This window comes from Pseudorasbora parva, chromosome 23 (genome assembly GCF_024679245.1).
Source record: "Pseudorasbora parva isolate DD20220531a chromosome 23, ASM2467924v1, whole genome shotgun sequence".
Classification (NCBI taxonomy): Eukaryota; Metazoa; Chordata; class Actinopteri; order Cypriniformes; family Gobionidae; genus Pseudorasbora; species Pseudorasbora parva.
The window spans coordinates 26,288,872-26,306,987 of NC_090194.1; the positions used below are offsets into that span (position 1 = coordinate 26,288,872).

General features: G+C 35.8%; 2 protein-coding genes across 3 annotated transcripts in view; one reads left to right on the top strand and one right to left on the bottom strand.

Moving 5' to 3' along the window:
• Positions 1–10,443, bottom strand: plekhb1 (pleckstrin homology domain containing B1). Of its 2 annotated transcripts, none has more exons than XM_067433257.1 (7): positions 10,339–10,443; positions 8,374–8,575; positions 5,456–5,608; positions 5,267–5,369; positions 1,990–2,029; positions 1,826–1,904; positions 1–324 (listed from the first exon to the last, which is right to left on the bottom strand). In XM_067433257.1, exons 2-7 carry the CDS (start codon positions 8,408–8,410, stop codon positions 191–193), a joined length of 546 nt encoding a protein of 181 aa, XP_067289358.1. In that variant the 5' UTR covers positions 8,411–8,575; positions 10,339–10,443; the 3' UTR covers positions 1–190. The 2 variants fall into 2 exon arrangements, with proteins under 2 accessions (XP_067289358.1, XP_067289357.1); XM_067433256.1 differs by having other exon boundaries at positions 1,811–1,904.
• The window catches only part of si:ch211-176g13.8 (F-BAR and double SH3 domains protein 2), a 26,587-nt gene continuing 18,788 nt past the window's right edge, over positions 10,318–18,116 (top strand). Inside the window, exons 1-8 of the mRNA XM_067433255.1 lie at positions 10,318–10,631; positions 10,876–10,973; positions 11,109–11,154; positions 14,588–14,664; positions 14,772–14,916; positions 15,006–15,139; positions 15,324–15,378; positions 17,194–17,322. Of these exons, the coding sequence (XP_067289356.1) occupies positions 10,464–10,631; positions 10,876–10,973; positions 11,109–11,154; positions 14,588–14,664; positions 14,772–14,916; positions 15,006–15,139; positions 15,324–15,378; positions 17,194–17,322 (852 nt within the window). The 5' untranslated portion in view covers positions 10,318–10,463. The remainder of the gene's footprint in view (positions 10,632–10,875; positions 10,974–11,108; positions 11,155–14,587; positions 14,665–14,771; positions 14,917–15,005; positions 15,140–15,323; positions 15,379–17,193; positions 17,323–18,116) is intronic.

Genomic DNA, 18,116 nt, shown 5'->3' on the forward strand with positions numbered 1-18,116 from the left:
TTTGGCTAGAGGGCCAAAAGTTACATAGTGAACTTTAAAGCAAACTCAGAATCAGCTTTTTACATACTTGATTGACCAGCTGAAGCTATTCTCATATTTACATATTTATGCAGGAACAGCGAGCTTTATGGACGACTCTTCCAGTATATTCTTTCATCTTCCAGTGATCATCGTGCTATCCGACTGGTCCTCAACAGAACCAGAAGGGCATCCATAGAAGTGAACGCATGGCTGCACCCGCTGCCATTCCAGCCAGGAGTCCCAAAGCAATCTGCTCTCCGAAATTGTCATCAGAGTTTCTGTGCACCCAGACATGTTGAGTTCCTACAAGGAAGCACATCAGGTTGATATATATATATATATATATATAGTTATGAAGGCGAAAAGGGGTCAAAAACAGTATGGTGTTCCTAATAATCTTTTAGGTGAGTGTGTGTATATATATATATATATATACACACACACACACACACACACACACACACACACTCACCTAAAGGATTATTAGGAACACCTGTTCAATTTCATGCTTCAATGCATTTAGGGGTGTGGTCCTGGTCAAGACAATCTCCTGAACTCCAAACAGAATGTCAGAATGGGAAAGAAAGGTGATTTAAGTAATTTTGAGTGTGGCATAGTTGTTGGTGTCAGACGGGCCGGTCTGAGTATTTCACAATCTGCTCAGTTACTTGGATTTTCATGCACAACCATTTCTAGGGTTTACAAACAATAATGTGAAAAGGGAAAAACATCCGGTATGCGGCAGTCCTGTGGGCAAAAATGCCTTGTTGATGCTGGAGGTAGGAGGAGAATGGGCCGACTGATTCAAGCTGACAGAAGAGCAACTTTGACTGAAATAACCACTCGTTACAACCGAGGTATGCAGCAAAGCATTTGTGAAGCCACAACACGCACAACCTTGAGGCGGATAGTCTACAACAGCAGAAAACCCCAACAGGTACCACTCATCTCCACTACAAATAGAAAGAGAGGCTACAATTTGCACAAGCTCACCAAAATTGGACAGTTGAAGACTGAAAAATTGTTGCCTAGTCTGATGAGTCTCAATTTCTGTTGAGACATTCAGATGGTAGAGTCATAATTTGGCCTAAACAGAATGAGAACATGGATCCATCATGCCTTGTTACCACTGTGCAGGCTGGTGGTGGTGGTGTAATGGTGTGGGGGATGTTTTCTTGGCACACTTTAGGCCCCTTAGTGCCAATTGGACATCGTTTAAATTCCAAGGCCTACCTGAGCACTGTTTCTGACCATGTACATCCCTTTATAACCACCACGTACCCATCATCTGATCATACAACTTCCAGCAGGATAATGCACCATGTCACAAAGCTTAAATCATTTCAAATTGGTTTCTTGAACATGACAATGAGTTCACTGTACTAAAATGGCCCCCACAGTCACCAGATCTCAACCCAATAGAGCATCTTTGGGATGTGGTGGAACGGGAGCTTCGTGCCCTGGATGTGCATCCCACAAATCTCCATCAACTGCAAGAAGCTATCCTATCAATATGGGCCAACATTTCTAAAGAATGCTTTCAGCACCTTGTTGAATCAATGCCACGTAGAAGTAAGGCAGTTATGAAGGCGAAAGAGGGTCAAACACAGTATGGTGTTCCCAATAATCTTTTAGGTGAGTGTGTGTATATATATATATATATATATATATATATATATATATATATATATATATATATATATATATATATATATATATATATATATTATAATTCAATAACCCTATCTCTGTGCTTTCTTCTGAATAAGGTACGTGTATGTATAATTACCTCCACAACCTGTACCTGGCATGATGTAAACTGCATTATGACTGTCAATCGGAACGGTCTGGTAAGTATCGTCATAGGGATTGTATGTGAAAACCTGTGAGAGTGAAAAGAAATGTGAATTGAATGAAACATTAAAGCAAAAATAGAAATCCGTCCTGCAAGTCAAGAAAAACACTCACTGGATTTCTTTTCGCCTCCATGATTGTGAGTTTCCAAGCCCTGAAAAGTGACCGAAATGAAATAAATTAGAGGCAAAGTAGGTGGTGCTTTGTTTTGGGAGGGGTTAAAGTGATAGTTCACCCAAAATTAATCCATATTAAACCCTGTGTCTCGTGGCAACACATTGATGTCTTATGACACGAAACGATTGGTTTCTACGAGAAACCCAACATTATTTTTTTTAAATTATTTTTTTACCTCATATAAGATGCATCTCATCTAGTATTCCCAATGCCAATACTTCGCGCAGAAACCGATCATTACGTGTCTCAAGGCAGTTGTTTTCAAACTTTATGATGCCAAGGACCCGAAAATATGATGAACCCTTATAAGGGACCCTCTTCTTAAAATCCATATATTTTTATGTACGAAAAAACATTTAAATTGTTAGATAAATAGTAAGTGTGACATTATAAATACAATATATTGTTTCCCATCTTAAATAGCTATTAATGAAGAAGAACATTTTTAATTAAAATGATTTGTATACAATTTTTACAATAAATGTATGCAAGCAGCATACTATGTTAAGAAAACTGCCTTACAACCCCAGTGAGAAAAATAAAGGGGACTATAGTAAGAAAAACTCACTAAAGACACAAAGCAAACATATACAATTCTAGAATTTATATGGCAAGAAAGGAGAGAAACATTTAGAAATGAAACAATTAGAACATTCGGTAGACTTTATCCATTTTTGCTTTGTCTTTTTATTCTCTGAAATTTTCTGGGGACCCCTTAGAACTTTCTGGAGGACCCCTGGGGGTCCTCGGACCCCAGTTTGAAAACCCCTGTCTTAAGCCATCAATGTGTTGCCACAATCCGCTGTTTAAAGGTGCCCTAGAATGATTGAAACAATAGGTTAAATTGTTCTCTGATATCTACAGAGGTTATGTGGTTTATTTAAGGGCAAAAAAAAAAAACTGTGGAACTGTGGAAAAAAACTGTTTCCAGATACAGTTTTACAGGTCCATTTACAACCCTATAAATTGTCCCTAGGATGTAATGCTCTGTTTTTGCCTTATTTGGAAGAGTCATGATTATTAATGTTGAGCTCTGCTCTGATCGGCTTATTTCAGCAGCTCAAAGCACACAGCAGTTCAGTAAAGCGGCTCGTGAGTCCTGACCGTCCTGACAGAACACAGACCAGCTGAATTTTTAAGCAAAACAACTCAAATAGCGATTGCTGAAATGCAGCGTACTTGTTTATTGGTGTTTTCAGATCATCCGCGTGCGAGAGAAAGAGTTTGTGTGGTTCCGGTTGCCAGATTTCAGTCATTAAATCCTCCAAACAGAGCTTTTCTGTGAAACGAAACTCACTCCAGTGTTTTACCTAAACATGTCCAATCTGGCAACCATATGCACTTGAGCTCTCTTTCTCGTGAGGATGATCTGAAAACACCAATAAACAAGTAAGCTGCATTTCAGCAATCTCCATTTGACATGTTCTGCTTAAAGTGTCATCCAGTCTACATTTTAGACTTGTCTTTTTTCGTCAACCATACTGCATGTTTATATAACGTTAGTCACAATGTAGGCTAACGTTACGCAGTGACTGTGATGTACTCTGAAAGCATGCAAAAACATCTTAGGACTACTTAAGTTCTCAAATATATATATATATATATTTAATATTATATATATATTATATATTTTTTACAAAATAAATAGCCTTGTCAAATGACTATCATTTTAACTTATATGGTGGAAAAGGTGACGTTTGCTAGAAGGATCGAGTGAACGATCTGTAAGCAACGTAAATTATACGGTTGTATTTTGTAATATAAAATAATATTAACCTTTATCATTAGACAAACTATTTAGTTTTGTATGGTACTTGGTGTTCCTATTGTTACTGTACTAGCATCTTGCGTTATCTAGACAATGCGGTCTCTCTAAGAAACTTTCAATTTAATCAGAAATTGTTTAAACAGTCAATAAGTGGATAAATCGCTACTTACTGCTTGCAGGACTCTAGTTGTAATTGCCACTTTCTTCAGTTTAAGACACTGAGTAAAGCTTGCTTGAAATGGGCCGAACAAACGAACGATCTTGAATTAAATTGTTGTGGTATGCGATTATAATAAACATAAACCATGACTGTTGACATTTTTTTATCTGTGGGAAGGGTAGAAAAGTCTCCTGCACAGCTTGGAACATGACATGTGTCCATGAGAGAACTTTGTTTATCTGCAGTCCAAGTTACCGTCAGTTCCACCAGACAATGCACATGTTTGGACAGATGCAAATGTTGAGGGCGTACATATAAATGATCCCCAACGCTTGCGTCACAGTTGGGTTTAGGTTGAGAAGCACTTCTTACCTAGCCTAGAAATCTAGAAGCACCCTCGCGGCAGCAAATTTAATCTGCCCGCGAGTGTCGTCTAGCAACTCTCAATACCCTTCTGAGCGTATTCACCTAACTCTTGCCGGGCCAATCACACCGTGTATAGAGTCGGTGGGCGCGGCCATAATGACGACGGTCGAGTTGCGTTTGCGTGCTTCTAGTAAACACAGAAACTGGCGAACGGCGGTCTTTCGAATCAGCTTTGACCACGACTCTGGAAGACTTGGAGTTAAGCTTTTCTCTGAGAAAAGAACAAAGAACGGCACTGAAGTCATTCTTAAAAAGGGAAGATGTGTTTAGAGTTTTGCCGACCAGATCCGGCGAATGTTTAATCTATCAACAAGCTCTGTTTCACCTTCGTTGCTCTGGTTGGTGTAGCGCTATCCTATCGCGTGCAGAGGGAGTTTGAAAGACAACCGTTTATCCCGCCCCTCGGATTGAGCCCTGTCATTGGTGAGTTTCCAGACCAAACATCTTGATGTGGGTCTGGCTTGTCAGGCTACTTTTTTCCCCCTGGTGTTTTTGATTTAGGAGATTTACATAAGAAGTAGAAGGCAATGGTGTTTGAGACTCACAGTATGTTATGTCCATGTACTGAACTCTTATTATTTCACTATGGCAAGGTTAATTCAATTTTTCATTCTAGGGCACCTTTAATATGGATTTGTATGTCTAGGTGTTTTTTACTCTCATATGACTGTCATAGAAAAACACCTCATTAACATGCATTATAAGAGCAACGGTTGGTGTTAAAAATCTATAATTGTGTTCTACTGAAGAAACAAACACACCTACATCTTGGATGCCCTGGGGGTAAGCAGATAAACATCACATTTTCATTTTCGGGTGAACTATCCCTTTAAGTTCAAATTTCAAAGGTCAAAACTTACAATGCCTCGTCTTCACTGTTGGCACACAGGATCAGCATAGCACCATCCCTCAGATAAACAACCAGCAGATTCTCTCTAGGGTGACTCTCAGGAGGACATACACCTGCTCACATAAACACAAAGACAGCAGTTACAACAGCATTCAAGTTTTCATAACGTGCTCTTTCTACATGATAAGCTCATTCATACCTGCACACTCCAGTCCAGACTTCACATTCACACAGCTGTTCTTTAGATTTACTTTGGTCTCATAGTCTCTTCTGGATTCAGATGTGTAAAAGACAAAGCTCCCATCTATCCACAGGTCACACCAGTTCAGCTTCCAGCGTTTGAGGATTGAAGCTGTGAATGTTTTTAACAAAATAAAAAAGAAGAAAATACAATATTATGGAATATCTGTCTCAGTTTCCATAGTCTTTTGTAGCACCGACAAACTACTCTCTGCTTCATCTTTAATCTTTAAGGTTCTTCATTGGCATTGATGATTCCATGAAGAACAGTTAACATCCAAAACTTTCTACTCCACAAAAGGTTCTTTATATGGAAAAGGGTTCTTTAGATATTTAAAGGAAAAAAGGGATACTTTTTATTTATAAATGTTTTTTTTTTTTTAATTTGGAGAATCAGAAAATGGTTCTTTTATTGCTGTAGCAAAAAAAAAACAATAAAAAAAAACCTTTTGGAACAATTACTGAAAAATGAAAATTATTTACTCATTTTACTCACCCTCAAGCCATTTTATGACATTCTTCTTTTAGACAAATACAATCAGAATTATATAAAAAAAAGTTCTGGCTAACATTATAATGGCAACAAATGGCAGCCCAAAATTTGAAGCCCAAAAAAGTGCATCCATCCAAGTAATCCGTACTGCCTCTCGCAGTTCAAAACTTACGCTACGTCCGATGTCATATGTCGCATCAGTTAGGCTTTTTTCGTAAGTTGAATATGAGGAACGGTCTGTCGGAAGCTATATATTTTACTTTATAATGTGTTAAATATGGATATTTTTCTTACACAAACCCATTGATTTGCTTCAGAAGGCCTTTATTAACCCCCCAGAACTGTATTGATTACTTTTAAGAATGTCATACACCTAGGATAGCTTGAGGGGTCATTTTCATTTTTGGGTGAACTATCCCTTTAAGAGCCTTCAATGAACTAATCTGAATGAAATCAAAAGATTCAATTCACTGGAAAGAACTAAAATGGCCACTACTAGCTAGCTGTCTTTTGATTCCGTTCAGAATCGTCTCATTTATTTCAATGGTTACAGGTGGCACCCAGTGAGCGTGTTTACGTGTATTATGAATAAGACATTGAATCATTTAATTCATTTGAATCAAATTAATCATCAACCTATTCGTTCAAAATCATTGTTCAAAAAGTTGTTCACATTCAAAACACCATGCATGATAGTACTAATACAGATTTAAAAGCCTGCAGCTAGATTATAATAAGTACCTGTTTGTTTAAAGCATCTCTTGTGTATTTGATACAATGAATGAACATAGGAATAAACATTCATAACAACATATGATATATCACAAAGTCTTCCACTGAAGTTAGCATTAGCAACTAAAACTTCTCGAAGATGTTGTGCTAACAAAGAATAGACCTATATTTCTTTTTAACAGAGAAAATAAATGTCACTTAGTCATTTATATTACTAGTCATATTGTACATTTTATTTTATGAATAGAAAGAATTTGCTTTAAATTTTAAAGGGGGACCATATTTTAATGTAACCCCATTGACAGTTTTCATTTCTGTTTAAATGAATGTATCATTTGGAGATTCTCTAGAATACAGATCAAACTTGGAGTATATAACTAACAGCTACTGTACTGTTCTGTAACACTGTCCATAAGAGGATTATTACTGCAAACAGTGTCAGGCTCTGAGTTTCATAACAGACCTTCTGGAACAGTCATTTTATTTCATTACATATACATGCATACATACTGTATAATATAATGGTAACACTTTACATTAAGGTTCATTAGTTAACATTAGTTAAAATGAACTAATAATGAACTGCACGTATAAACCATTTATCTATCTTTGTTAATGTTAGTTTGAATATTTACTAGTGCATTATTATTTTATGAACTAACGTTAACAAAGCTTAACTAATGCTGAACAGAGGTGTTGTTCATGGTTAGTTCATGTAACTAATGCATTAACTAATGTTAACTAATGCAACCTTATTGTAAAGTGTTACCAATATAATATACAGTATATAATAATACGTATAAACACATATTATATAAACCAGCTTTTATGCTAGATGCAATTAATCGCAATTAATTCAGCACTGTCGTCGATTAATTGCAATTAATTGCATCTAACATAAACATAACATAAATGTGTGTTTAAACATATTATATGTATGCATTATATATATATATATATATATATATATATATATATATATATATATATATATATAGTAGTGCTGTCAAATTGATTAATCGTGAATCGTGATTAATCATACATGTATATGTATGTATTGAAGAACAGTTGTCAAAAGTTATATTTTTATGTTTAGTAAAACATCTGTTTAGTATTATTCACATCCTACTATCTAGGCTAGATATTTCCAAATCAAACAATTTAATTTCATTTATATGATTTTTATTGACTGGAAGCTATTGAGTCAAAAGCAACTTTGTTTTCTGTTTTTTAAAGACAAAATTTTCATGCCCGGGTCATTTCTTCCACACTTTTTTATTCCGGAACTTCCATTTCATAGAGGTGCATTGAGCAGATTATAGGACTCTTTATATATTTTTATATAACTCTAAAAATAGCAGTAACACTTTAAGGTTTCATTAGTTTAAAACTTAGTTAACGTAATTAGTTAATATGAACTAGCAATAACAATACTTTATTATAATGAATTTATTATAATATTAGAATGTATTAATTAATGTAAATTTCAACATTTACTAAAACATTATAAACTAACATTAACAATGATTAACAAATACAATAAGTGTATTGCTCATTGTTAGTTCATGTTAGTTAATACATTACCTAATGTTAACAAATGAGACCTTTTTGTAAAGTGTTGCCAAAATACCTAAATGAATAATTCCACTTACACTGTCTCCAGAGCCAGCCAGATTTGAGCAGAGCCATTGATCAGTCAACCGTCACAAGAGCAAGAGCCGTGTTGTGGTGCTTGTTTGACGTGACGGCAGAGTTTGTGCTTTTGTTTGTGAGTGATGACAGTGACTGTAAGACATCTCAGCAGTCGGAGGGGGTTGTACTTCTGGAATAGTTTGATGACTCTTCCTCTAATCCCTTAAACAGGCCAAAGTGAAGCTTCGGATTATAGATTACAGATTACAGTGAGTTTATACTGGTTGTCTGTGGAATATTCTCTCCCTCTGCGTTACTCAATCTCTTCTTCATGTTCTTGTGTAGGCTATTATATTAAGTCTTTATAGTTAACTTTTTTAGCAGTGCCTGATCACATGAAAATTTAAACCTGTTCACATTCACTATTCTTCTCACACCGTAAAAAATTATTTAGAAAAAAAGTTACCTGGTTGCCTTAAAATTTTGAGTTCATTGAAATTAAAATTTCGAGTTAATACAATGAACATTTTTTGAGATTCGACAGCCTTTATTAAAATATTCTTAAAAGATTTTGTAAGCATATTGGGTAATTATGTGTGTGTTATTTCTGATGACGCAGTGAAACATGCCAAATTGTGCTATTTTCATGATTTATCACATTTTTTATGTGGTTCAGATACAATAATATTTGGAGTTTTTATTTATTAAACTAATTTCCTTCATTGTATCAACTCAAATTTTTAATTTCAATAAACTCAAAATTTTAAGGGAACCAGGTTTCTTACTTTTTTAAGTTAAACAACAAAAACCACCACAAATTTTTTACAGTGTAGTATTAGATGAACAACCTTAAACCGAAAATGTATTTTCATATTTAATTTATTTTGTTTTAATTTTGTCTCTACAGGATGTTTGAATTTTAAACTAATAATAAAAATCTATTATAAATAGATAATAAAATCTATATAGGCTAATAGATGTAATACTTAGTCATCATTGTTGTCATTTTTATAAATCATCATCTCTAGTAGCCTAAACACTGTGCCATGTTCATTTTACAGGCTTTAACACTCCTTAAACTTGTTAACATTTTTACACACTGCTTGAACAGCTATCACATTATGCACGATTATTGAAAAATGTAGCCTATTTAAATCATGATAAATAATATGTACACTGTAACAAAAAAGTTGTTTTTTGTTGGTTTAACTTTAAAAAGTAAGTAACCTGGTTGCCTTAAAATTTTGAGTTTATTGAAATTAAAAATTTGAGTTGATACAATGAAGGAAATTTGTTTAATAAATAGAAACTCAAAATATTATTGTATCTGAACCACATAACAAATTTGATAAATCATGAAAATAGCACAATTTGGCCTGTTTCACTGCATCATCAGAAATAACACACACACAATTACCCAATATGCTTACAATATTTTTAAATAATATTTTAATAAAGGTTGTCGAATCTCAACAAAAAAAAAATCATTGTATTAACTCAAATTTTTATTTCAGTGAACTCAAAATTTTAAGACAACCAGGTAACTTTTTTTCTAAACATTTTTTTTACAGTGTACTTAGTTATTTTAATAATAATAAAAACTAGGGCCTATATCCTAATAATAATAATAATTTATATAATTGTTGTTAATTTAGCACAAAAAACTACTTATTTTTATTGAGGATATTGATTTTGAGTTTGTCATACCCCACCACTAGATGGCATCATCACGCCAACAACATGTTATGCCTCTCACACCTATGCTCAGTTATTTTGTGATGAAAATTGACAAAAAAGAAAATATTTACTATCATAACTGCAATTATATTTAGAATGAGAGCGGCGCAGAGTTGAGTCTGTAAACCTGTCCACATCTGGAATCTTTACACATATATCAACACAGCCTCATATTCTAACGGAAACATATCACATATATCAACACGCATTCATAAACACACAACAGAACACACATAAACATGTATTACATTTTCACGATGAGTCCTTCAGAACGTGTATGTTTGGTCACTGGAGGACGCTGTTCTTCTTCATTCTGCTCCTGCACTGACTTAAGCGCTTACAAGAGTTTACTTCATTTCTCTGATGTGTTTTTATGCGAGCGGTTCAACGGAGGCGTCTCAAAGTATTTTACAGCTCGTTCTTTCTGGCTGCCGAATATTCTGCATTGCTCCGTCCCGCATATGTCTTGATTTCGCGGTGGAATTTCCAAAGGTTTTGTCTCGTATATCCAGATCCAGACATGCAACCTCCTCCAAGAAAGGTGAGTCGTGTTCTTTAGACAGACAGACAGACAGATACATAGATGTTGTCCAGCTGTCTGACTGGATATTTCTGGTAATATATGGTTAGACAGCATCTATCAAATTATGAATTCATGTTTATGCTGATTTCATCTCATTTCATGTCTCCATTGACTCGAGGATGCCAGACATGGATTCCTCTTTAATGCTGATGTGATCTGTGTAAGAGTTTCTTCAGTTGTCATTGGTGTGTGTGTGTTGCAGGTAAAAGTAACACAAGAGGTGAAACACACGCACACTGAGCAGCTGAACAGACTCCAGCTCAAACACCAGACAGACTTGGAGTTCTTAGAGGACCTGAGGTCGAGTTTGATTGACCTTCTACATTGCTAGTTCAATGTCTATCAATATATATTCTTTCTATTTGTGGGTATGTTAGTGCTGAATTGTTTGACTGTGTGTGTGTGTGTGTGTGTGTGTGTGTGTGTCATCCTCAGGACTTACAGCCAGAAAAAAGCACTAATAGAGAAAGATTACTCACAGGTGAGTTTGAATCTGTTTTTTTTTTTTTTTTTTAGAGAAGCAGATTTCGTGACTCAGTGGAAAAAATTGTGGTTAACAATCTGCAGGTGGTCATGTTTTTACCAGTTGTGTTCTGGTTTGAATGTGCTTTCTCTGCACGTCTCTTTCTGTTGAGTTGCTGAGAAGATCTACATTATATTACATTACATCACGACACAGATTTTTTTACCTTTTATCCCATTTAAACCAAAAACTTTGGGGAAAATTACTGCCTATAATACAATTTACACTACAATTAAAATAGTTTGGGATTAGTAATACTTGAATTCTAAATTGAATAGTTTTATTCACAAAAGAAGCATTCATTTGATTGAAAATTGTATGTATCATATATCACAAATATATCACTGTTTCCACAATAAATCAACATTGATAATAATACGAAATGTTTCTTGAGCGCTAAGCCACCATATTGAGACACACGAGACAGGAAGTAGGATTCTTTGCCATCACAGGAATTCTAAAATATATGCACATACTAAACAGTTATTTTAAATTGTAAAAACATTTCACAATATTACTGTTTTGACCTCATTTTTATCATATGAATGCAGTCTTAGTCAGCATGAGGGACTTCTTTCAAAAACATAAAATCTTACCGACCCCAAACGTTTAAACTGTATAGCGCAACAGATTCACACCCCAACTGTTTATATTTACACCCCGACATGTTGACTGTCTTCATCGTGATACTATAAGATCGGTGTGATCATTTGGTAAATGGAGAGCCCAGATGTCTGAATGACGCTCTGTGTGTGTGCGTGAGATTCTTTACTGTTGGATCTGAAGCTTGTGCACCTGCAGGGCTGCTGCGTGCTGATTGGCTCATGAAGACAGGGATCTCTCTCTTCCTCAGGGTCTCTTCCTGAGTGGACACATCAGAGCTGGCAGTTCATAGGATTGGGTTGACAGTGCCAGCTGGTGGACTGAGGGCCAGGAAGCGAATCCTCTCTGTTTTGAGGGGATGCTGGTCACTCTCTGTCCTTTGTAGAACTTGTTACAGTTCAGTCATTGCAGTTGGTTGAAGTTTAGTTATAGTTAGTTGGAAATATCATCAGTAGTGGTGAAGTAATGAAAGGATTTTGGTTAGACAAATACTAACCTTTTTTTAAAAACTTCTGTCAAGGTTTTGTTTTTTGTTTTTCTGCGCTGATAGTTTGCCTAGTTTTTGTGACTTTTGGAGATCAGTCCAACACAGTGACATTTGCTTGACTTGAGGATAGAAATTGAGGGGTAATTGCTTCTTTCTTCTGCTTCATAACCAGCCAGTTCCTTACTCACGTGTAAACCTACACACACAGTTTGTACCACTGTCTGGCATAAGAAGACAGGCAGAAGTGCCCATGTGGGTTTCGCTTTTACAGACTAAAGGTTGTCCTCCATGTTTTCCACATTTTCACTGATCTGGAGTGACGGAATGAATTAATGTTTCTCCTTTCAGATGTCTGTTTTATTTCATGGTGACTCTTGAAGTGGAGTTTTTAAAATGCCACTCAGAGGCTCTGAATCTAAAGCATAGTTTTCTTGTTTGTTTTAAAGGCACTTAATGTTAACCCTTGTGAATCCTTATAGACATTTTTTGTGCAGTTTTTTTAAATGTATCTATCATTTTGCCTGTGTTAATGCCAATTGCATAAATGTTGGCACGTGTGCATTTTTATTGGAATTTTAATATTTCAAGCCCAGTTACTTTAATAAATCTGTTTTGTACACAAAATAGTTTCCTCTCAGCACATTTTGAACAAAAATGTCTTCATTAAAATATCCCAGTGGCATTTAACTCTAAAATGATGCAATCTTTGTTAATAGGTTTTCATTCTTTTGGCAAGGCTTTAAAATGTACATTTTTACTGTTTTTTAGCATCTGGTGACATTTTCTTAGGTTTGGCCTATAAAGCAAATGCTCACTTTATTCCTGTTTTCTACTGCTGCATATTATAGAGCCAGTATGGTAAATTATGCAGCTATATTTGTGTGGGTGTGTTGGTATAGATTTCAGAGTGTGGTTTGTATATGTGTACTCTACTGTACTTCACAAATCCAACCGCTGTGTGCATCTAATGGGGAAAATTTGGCACTGCACCCAAACAAACTCTTACTAAAAGCTCATTTTTTGAGATATCAACCTCAAATTTGGAACAAAACTTTTTTAGATTCATGGCTTTGATTTGATCTAGCAGTATTAGAGTTCAACCTGTTTTATAAAGTATATATTTAAAGCTACACTGTGTGACATTTTCCCCCATCTAGCGGTGAAAAGATATATGACCATCCAGGGAATAATAGTTTTCTTTTAACATGGCAATCCCCCTCTTCACATTCGACACGGTGCCATCGAGTGTTAAAACGCGAAAGGCGAAGCTTGAATTTATGGGTATGTCCCTCTTTGGCTAATGCACTTTCAAGATGGAGGGGTAACATGGCGACCGGCATTTGAACCCCTCACCCGTATGTATTTTCAATGGAATATTATAAACTTACGAGAATACTTTATACCTTGAAAGAAGTAAATATACATTAATGGGCACATATATTTTTGAAAGAACTAAGTGTTTTTATCTAAGAATAAACAAAAAAAGTTACACAGTGTTGCTTTAATATAAAATAATGTTCATCAACCATTTACATAAACGTAAAACGTAACTTTTTTTGAGTTTCACTTTTTAAAGTTTGTTTACTTCCAAAATACTTTGCCAAAGGTCTTCTTTAAAATGAGACCAAACATTGTGCTCCCAAGATACATTTTTGTCCTCTATGGACCTATGTGTAACTTTTTTTAATTGATGCACAAGAGTTAAGTAATATTATCAAATTGACTGCACTGACACTACACTTAGAACAAAAAATAACAAAATTGAGCTGGGCAGTGCCAATAGCTTTATGTGGATTGATATTTGCTTTATTGCTGAATCAAACAGGGACAACCTGTCACTTACATGACATCACAACAATCACCACAACCATCCAATCATTTGCCAATGGACAAAATCAAGTCCCACTCTACATCTTTACTTGTTCATGAAGCAGCTTCTCTTGCATATACATCACAATGGGGAAGAAAATACTATCTCAACTTCTATTTCATGCCAACTTTTAGCTTGTTTCATAATTTGATGACATTTGAGCTATTATTGAACTGTAGAGCTGCTTTTTAGTTGAATAAGTTTGCTTCCTAATTCACTGTCATTAAACTAAATTGAATCAACACTAAACTACATTACACTATTGTATTTCTTAGAGCGGTTTTACTGCTGAAATTGTATTTGTTCATAATTGAATAACATTGCAGCATTAAAACTGTTATTTTCTGGTTAATTACGGTGAAGCTTCTTTGTAAGAATCTGTGTTGTATAAAACGCTATACAAATAACTGTTCCTGGATTTGGCTTTGTAGGCTCTGCATAAGCTTTCCTCGCAGTACTTGAAGCGAGAGTGGAATGGAGCCCCATCAGAGGAGCTGAGAGACTCCAGGTAGGAGAGATAAAAAGAGCAAATCAGATTGATTTTTGATTGCATTTTCCATTTTTATTAATCATTAAACAGACTTGAAATAGATGTCTGTGTATATATGTGTTTAGAAATGTTTGGGCCGTATGGAGATCTTATTTGGAGGGTGTGATGAAGGTGAGCCAGTCTCGGATCAACGGATGTGAGAACTATAGGAGCCAGATCTCAGATCCCGTGAAGACGTTCAGAGCGCAGAAGGACATGCAGCTGAAGAGGGTAAACACATTAACAGACACACTGCACTAAAGTGGCATAGTGGCAGTTTTGGACTCTTCACGAGCGTGTTTATTCATCTGTTCTCTCAGTGCTGCGAACAGCTGGCGAGAGCTCAGGCCGATCTGCAGGTCACGATCAGAGACCTGGAAAAGAGCAGAAAGGCCTACCAGGAGGCGGAACAAACAGCGCAGACTGTGAGAGAGAAAGCTGATATGGAGGCCAAGTACGTTCGCTGACCTGTCACATGTGAACGAAGAGACATCAGCTGTCCACAGAACAGGGCATAGGGTTATCATGTTATTCAGTTTTAAATGAAGATTCATCATTTTTTGCTTTTTTTCTCTATCTCGCTTCTTTTCCGCTGGTATTTTCCCTTCTTCTTCTTCTTCTGTCTCATGCAACACTAGGTCAAAGCTCAGCCTGTTTCAGTCACGCTCCAGTTTGAAGAGGGCGAGTGTGAAGGTAATCTAGCACAATATCAGCACCATACTGTTTAGCGGTCTATATTGGATATTTGCAGTTTTTGTAAAAATGCTTGCACACTAAAAGTGGTACTTGAGGCCCACTTAGCGAAACCATTCACTCATATACCCAATCTTCAGACCAAAACTGCAAGCACATTATATGCTTTACACTCAGTTTACATTTGTACAACAAACTTTTTGCAAAATACTAAATCACACAGCTCTAATACATTAGACACATCAGTTGAAACTAACAGCTCATTTAAATGCCATAATCATTTAAAAGCACAATATTTAAGATTTTTGGATTAAAATATCAAACAACCATTAGAACAATGTATGTATATTTTGTTGACGTGTACTTATGTTATACCAAATGTTTGCAAGAATATATAAATCCAGAGAAATAATTTTTTAACCAGGACACAGACCGTCACGTGTCCGTGTCGCCTATCATTGACATCAATGAGTTACCCTCGTTTTCAGATTTTATTGTGTAGAAACCATGGAAACACCAAAGACGGTTTAATATATTATGTGTTTAATTAGACAGGTAAGCAATTGATTAGATATATTCATCGACAGAAAACTAATCATTGTCATAATAGCTCAACACAGTTAGTCTTAAATCTGGTTTTCTTGATTTAGTACCATGTTTAATATCGATCTAGCTCACTGCAGTGTGCAAAATGTCTCATAGTAACCGCAGAGCGAATGCACAGAGTAGCATTATAACATAACTTTCAGCACACTCAAATAATGTGTCTACTATGATAAAACAGCGCTGCGTTACCCCACATACACATGACCTCTAGCGCCAAATATTATGGCTTTAACCTACAACCAACGATCACGTGTGAAAACACTACATAAATTTCAGGAGTTTGTTTGGCCATATACTCTTTGAGCTAGTAAGGTTAAGCGTTTTGGGCTGGCTTGCTGTCCGCAGTGAAGGAGCTCAAGGAAGCAGCTTTAACTCGAGCTTAGATTTACCCCCCAAGGACTACTAGGGCTAGGAAGATGAGTATGGAAAGCGAGATGCCTAATTCATGTTGGTGGTGTTGTAAAGGTGGAGATTTGCCCAAACGGCTGATGCCAGAAAAAGATGGATGGCTGCTTATATGCTATGGCAGTTAATTGAAAGATTAGATGAGTTCAAAACTCAGTGTTTTCAGAAAGAAAGAAATCATTTTTACCCTCTTGCATTTCTATTAATAGTGTAATTAATTAATTTATCTAACAAACCAATCGTGTTTTATACAGCTGAAGTCAGTCCAGTGTTGATTCAGTTAAGTTCAGTAGCTGTAAAGTTTATAAATTGTGCATTCGTGCTTTATAAAGTGTATTTGTACGGATATATGTAAGTGCTATGACAAACTCCTTTACACTCCACTGCCCACTGAACAAGCAAAAGACATAAGAAGAGTAGTGTTTTACATGTTTCACATCTGTGTGCAGTCGAATGTGTATATGGTTAATCGAAATGTGTGTGTGTTGAGTTACTATACAAAAACACAATTTTTAGAAGAGTTTTGAATTAAGTGCCTGCTTTTGCAAGAGGTGTGTGATGTTTTGCATCTTGTGTGCGTGCTGTGGTTTTGTGTGTAGAGTTTTGAGAAATGGAGCCATAGTTTCAGAAGTAGTGTGTAAGCAATTTTAAACCACTGTTAATAGTGCATGTTCATTTGTCCTATTTTTACATTTGGATTACATTTGCCATCATCTAACACTTAAAATTATTTAGTAAAATGTCCTAATAAATCATGATGATTGAGAGTCAAGTTTACATATGAACATTTCCTGTTGATTTCAGCTAAAAGCAAAGAAGAACGAATGGAAGTGCAAAGCCACGCAAGCAAGGAATGATTACCTGCTCGCACTGTCAGCTACTAACGCTCATCAGGACCGCTATTATGAGACAGATCTGATCAGTTGCATCACGGTGAGGCTCGATGTTGCCCATTCTTTGGCCTAATAATTTATATATATCACTATATTTTCAAAAGTATTGGGACATCTCTTCAAATCATTAAATTCCGGTGTTCAAATTACTTCCATGGCCAAAGGTGTATAAAAAAATTAGCCCACAGTCAACTGTTAGTTTGAGTTAAGTTTGGTGGAGGGGGGATTATGATGTGGAATTGTTTTTTAGGGGTTGGGCTCAGCCCCTTAGTTCCAGTATAAGGAATGCTTCAGCATAACACGACATTTTGGAGAATTTCATGCTCCCAACTTTACATTATATATATATATATATATATATATATATATATATATATATATATATATATATATATATATATATATATATATATATATATTTTACGGTCAGCTGTTAGTTGTATTATAATACAGTGTAAGGAATTGGAAACAACAGCAACCCAGCCACGAAGTGGTAGGGCACGTAAAATCACAGAGAGGGGTCAGCACATGTGCACAGAATTCACCAACTTTCTGCAGTCAATAGCTACAGACCTCAAAAATTTGTGTGCCCTTCAGAATAGCTCAAGAACAGTGTGTAGAGAGCTTCATGGAATTAATTTCCTTTGGCGAACAGCTGCATCCAACCCTTACATCATCAAGTGCAATGCAAAGGGTCAGATGCAGTGTTGTAAAGCTAGAGCAGTGGAGATGTGTTCTCTGGAGTGACAAATCACACTTCTCTGTTTGGTAATTCGATGGATGAGTCTGGGCTTGGCGGTTGCCAGGAGAACTGTACTTGCCTGACTGCATTGT

What these genes read in the sequence shown, in the direction of transcription:
- plekhb1 (XM_067433256.1), bottom strand. Translation starts at nt 8,410, where the DNA reads ATGGCTCTGCTCAAATCTGGCTGGCTCTGGAGACAGT. An exon ending in AACAGTGAAGACGAGGCATT is followed by an intron (nt 2,030 to 5,266) that starts GTAAGTTTTGAC and finishes GTCACTTTTCAG; the next exon opens with GGCTTGGAAACTCACAATCA. An exon ending in GCCAGGTACAGGTTGTGGAG is followed by an intron (nt 325 to 1,810) that starts GTAATTATACAT and finishes GCTTCCTTGTAG; the next exon opens with GAACTCAACATGTCTGGGTG.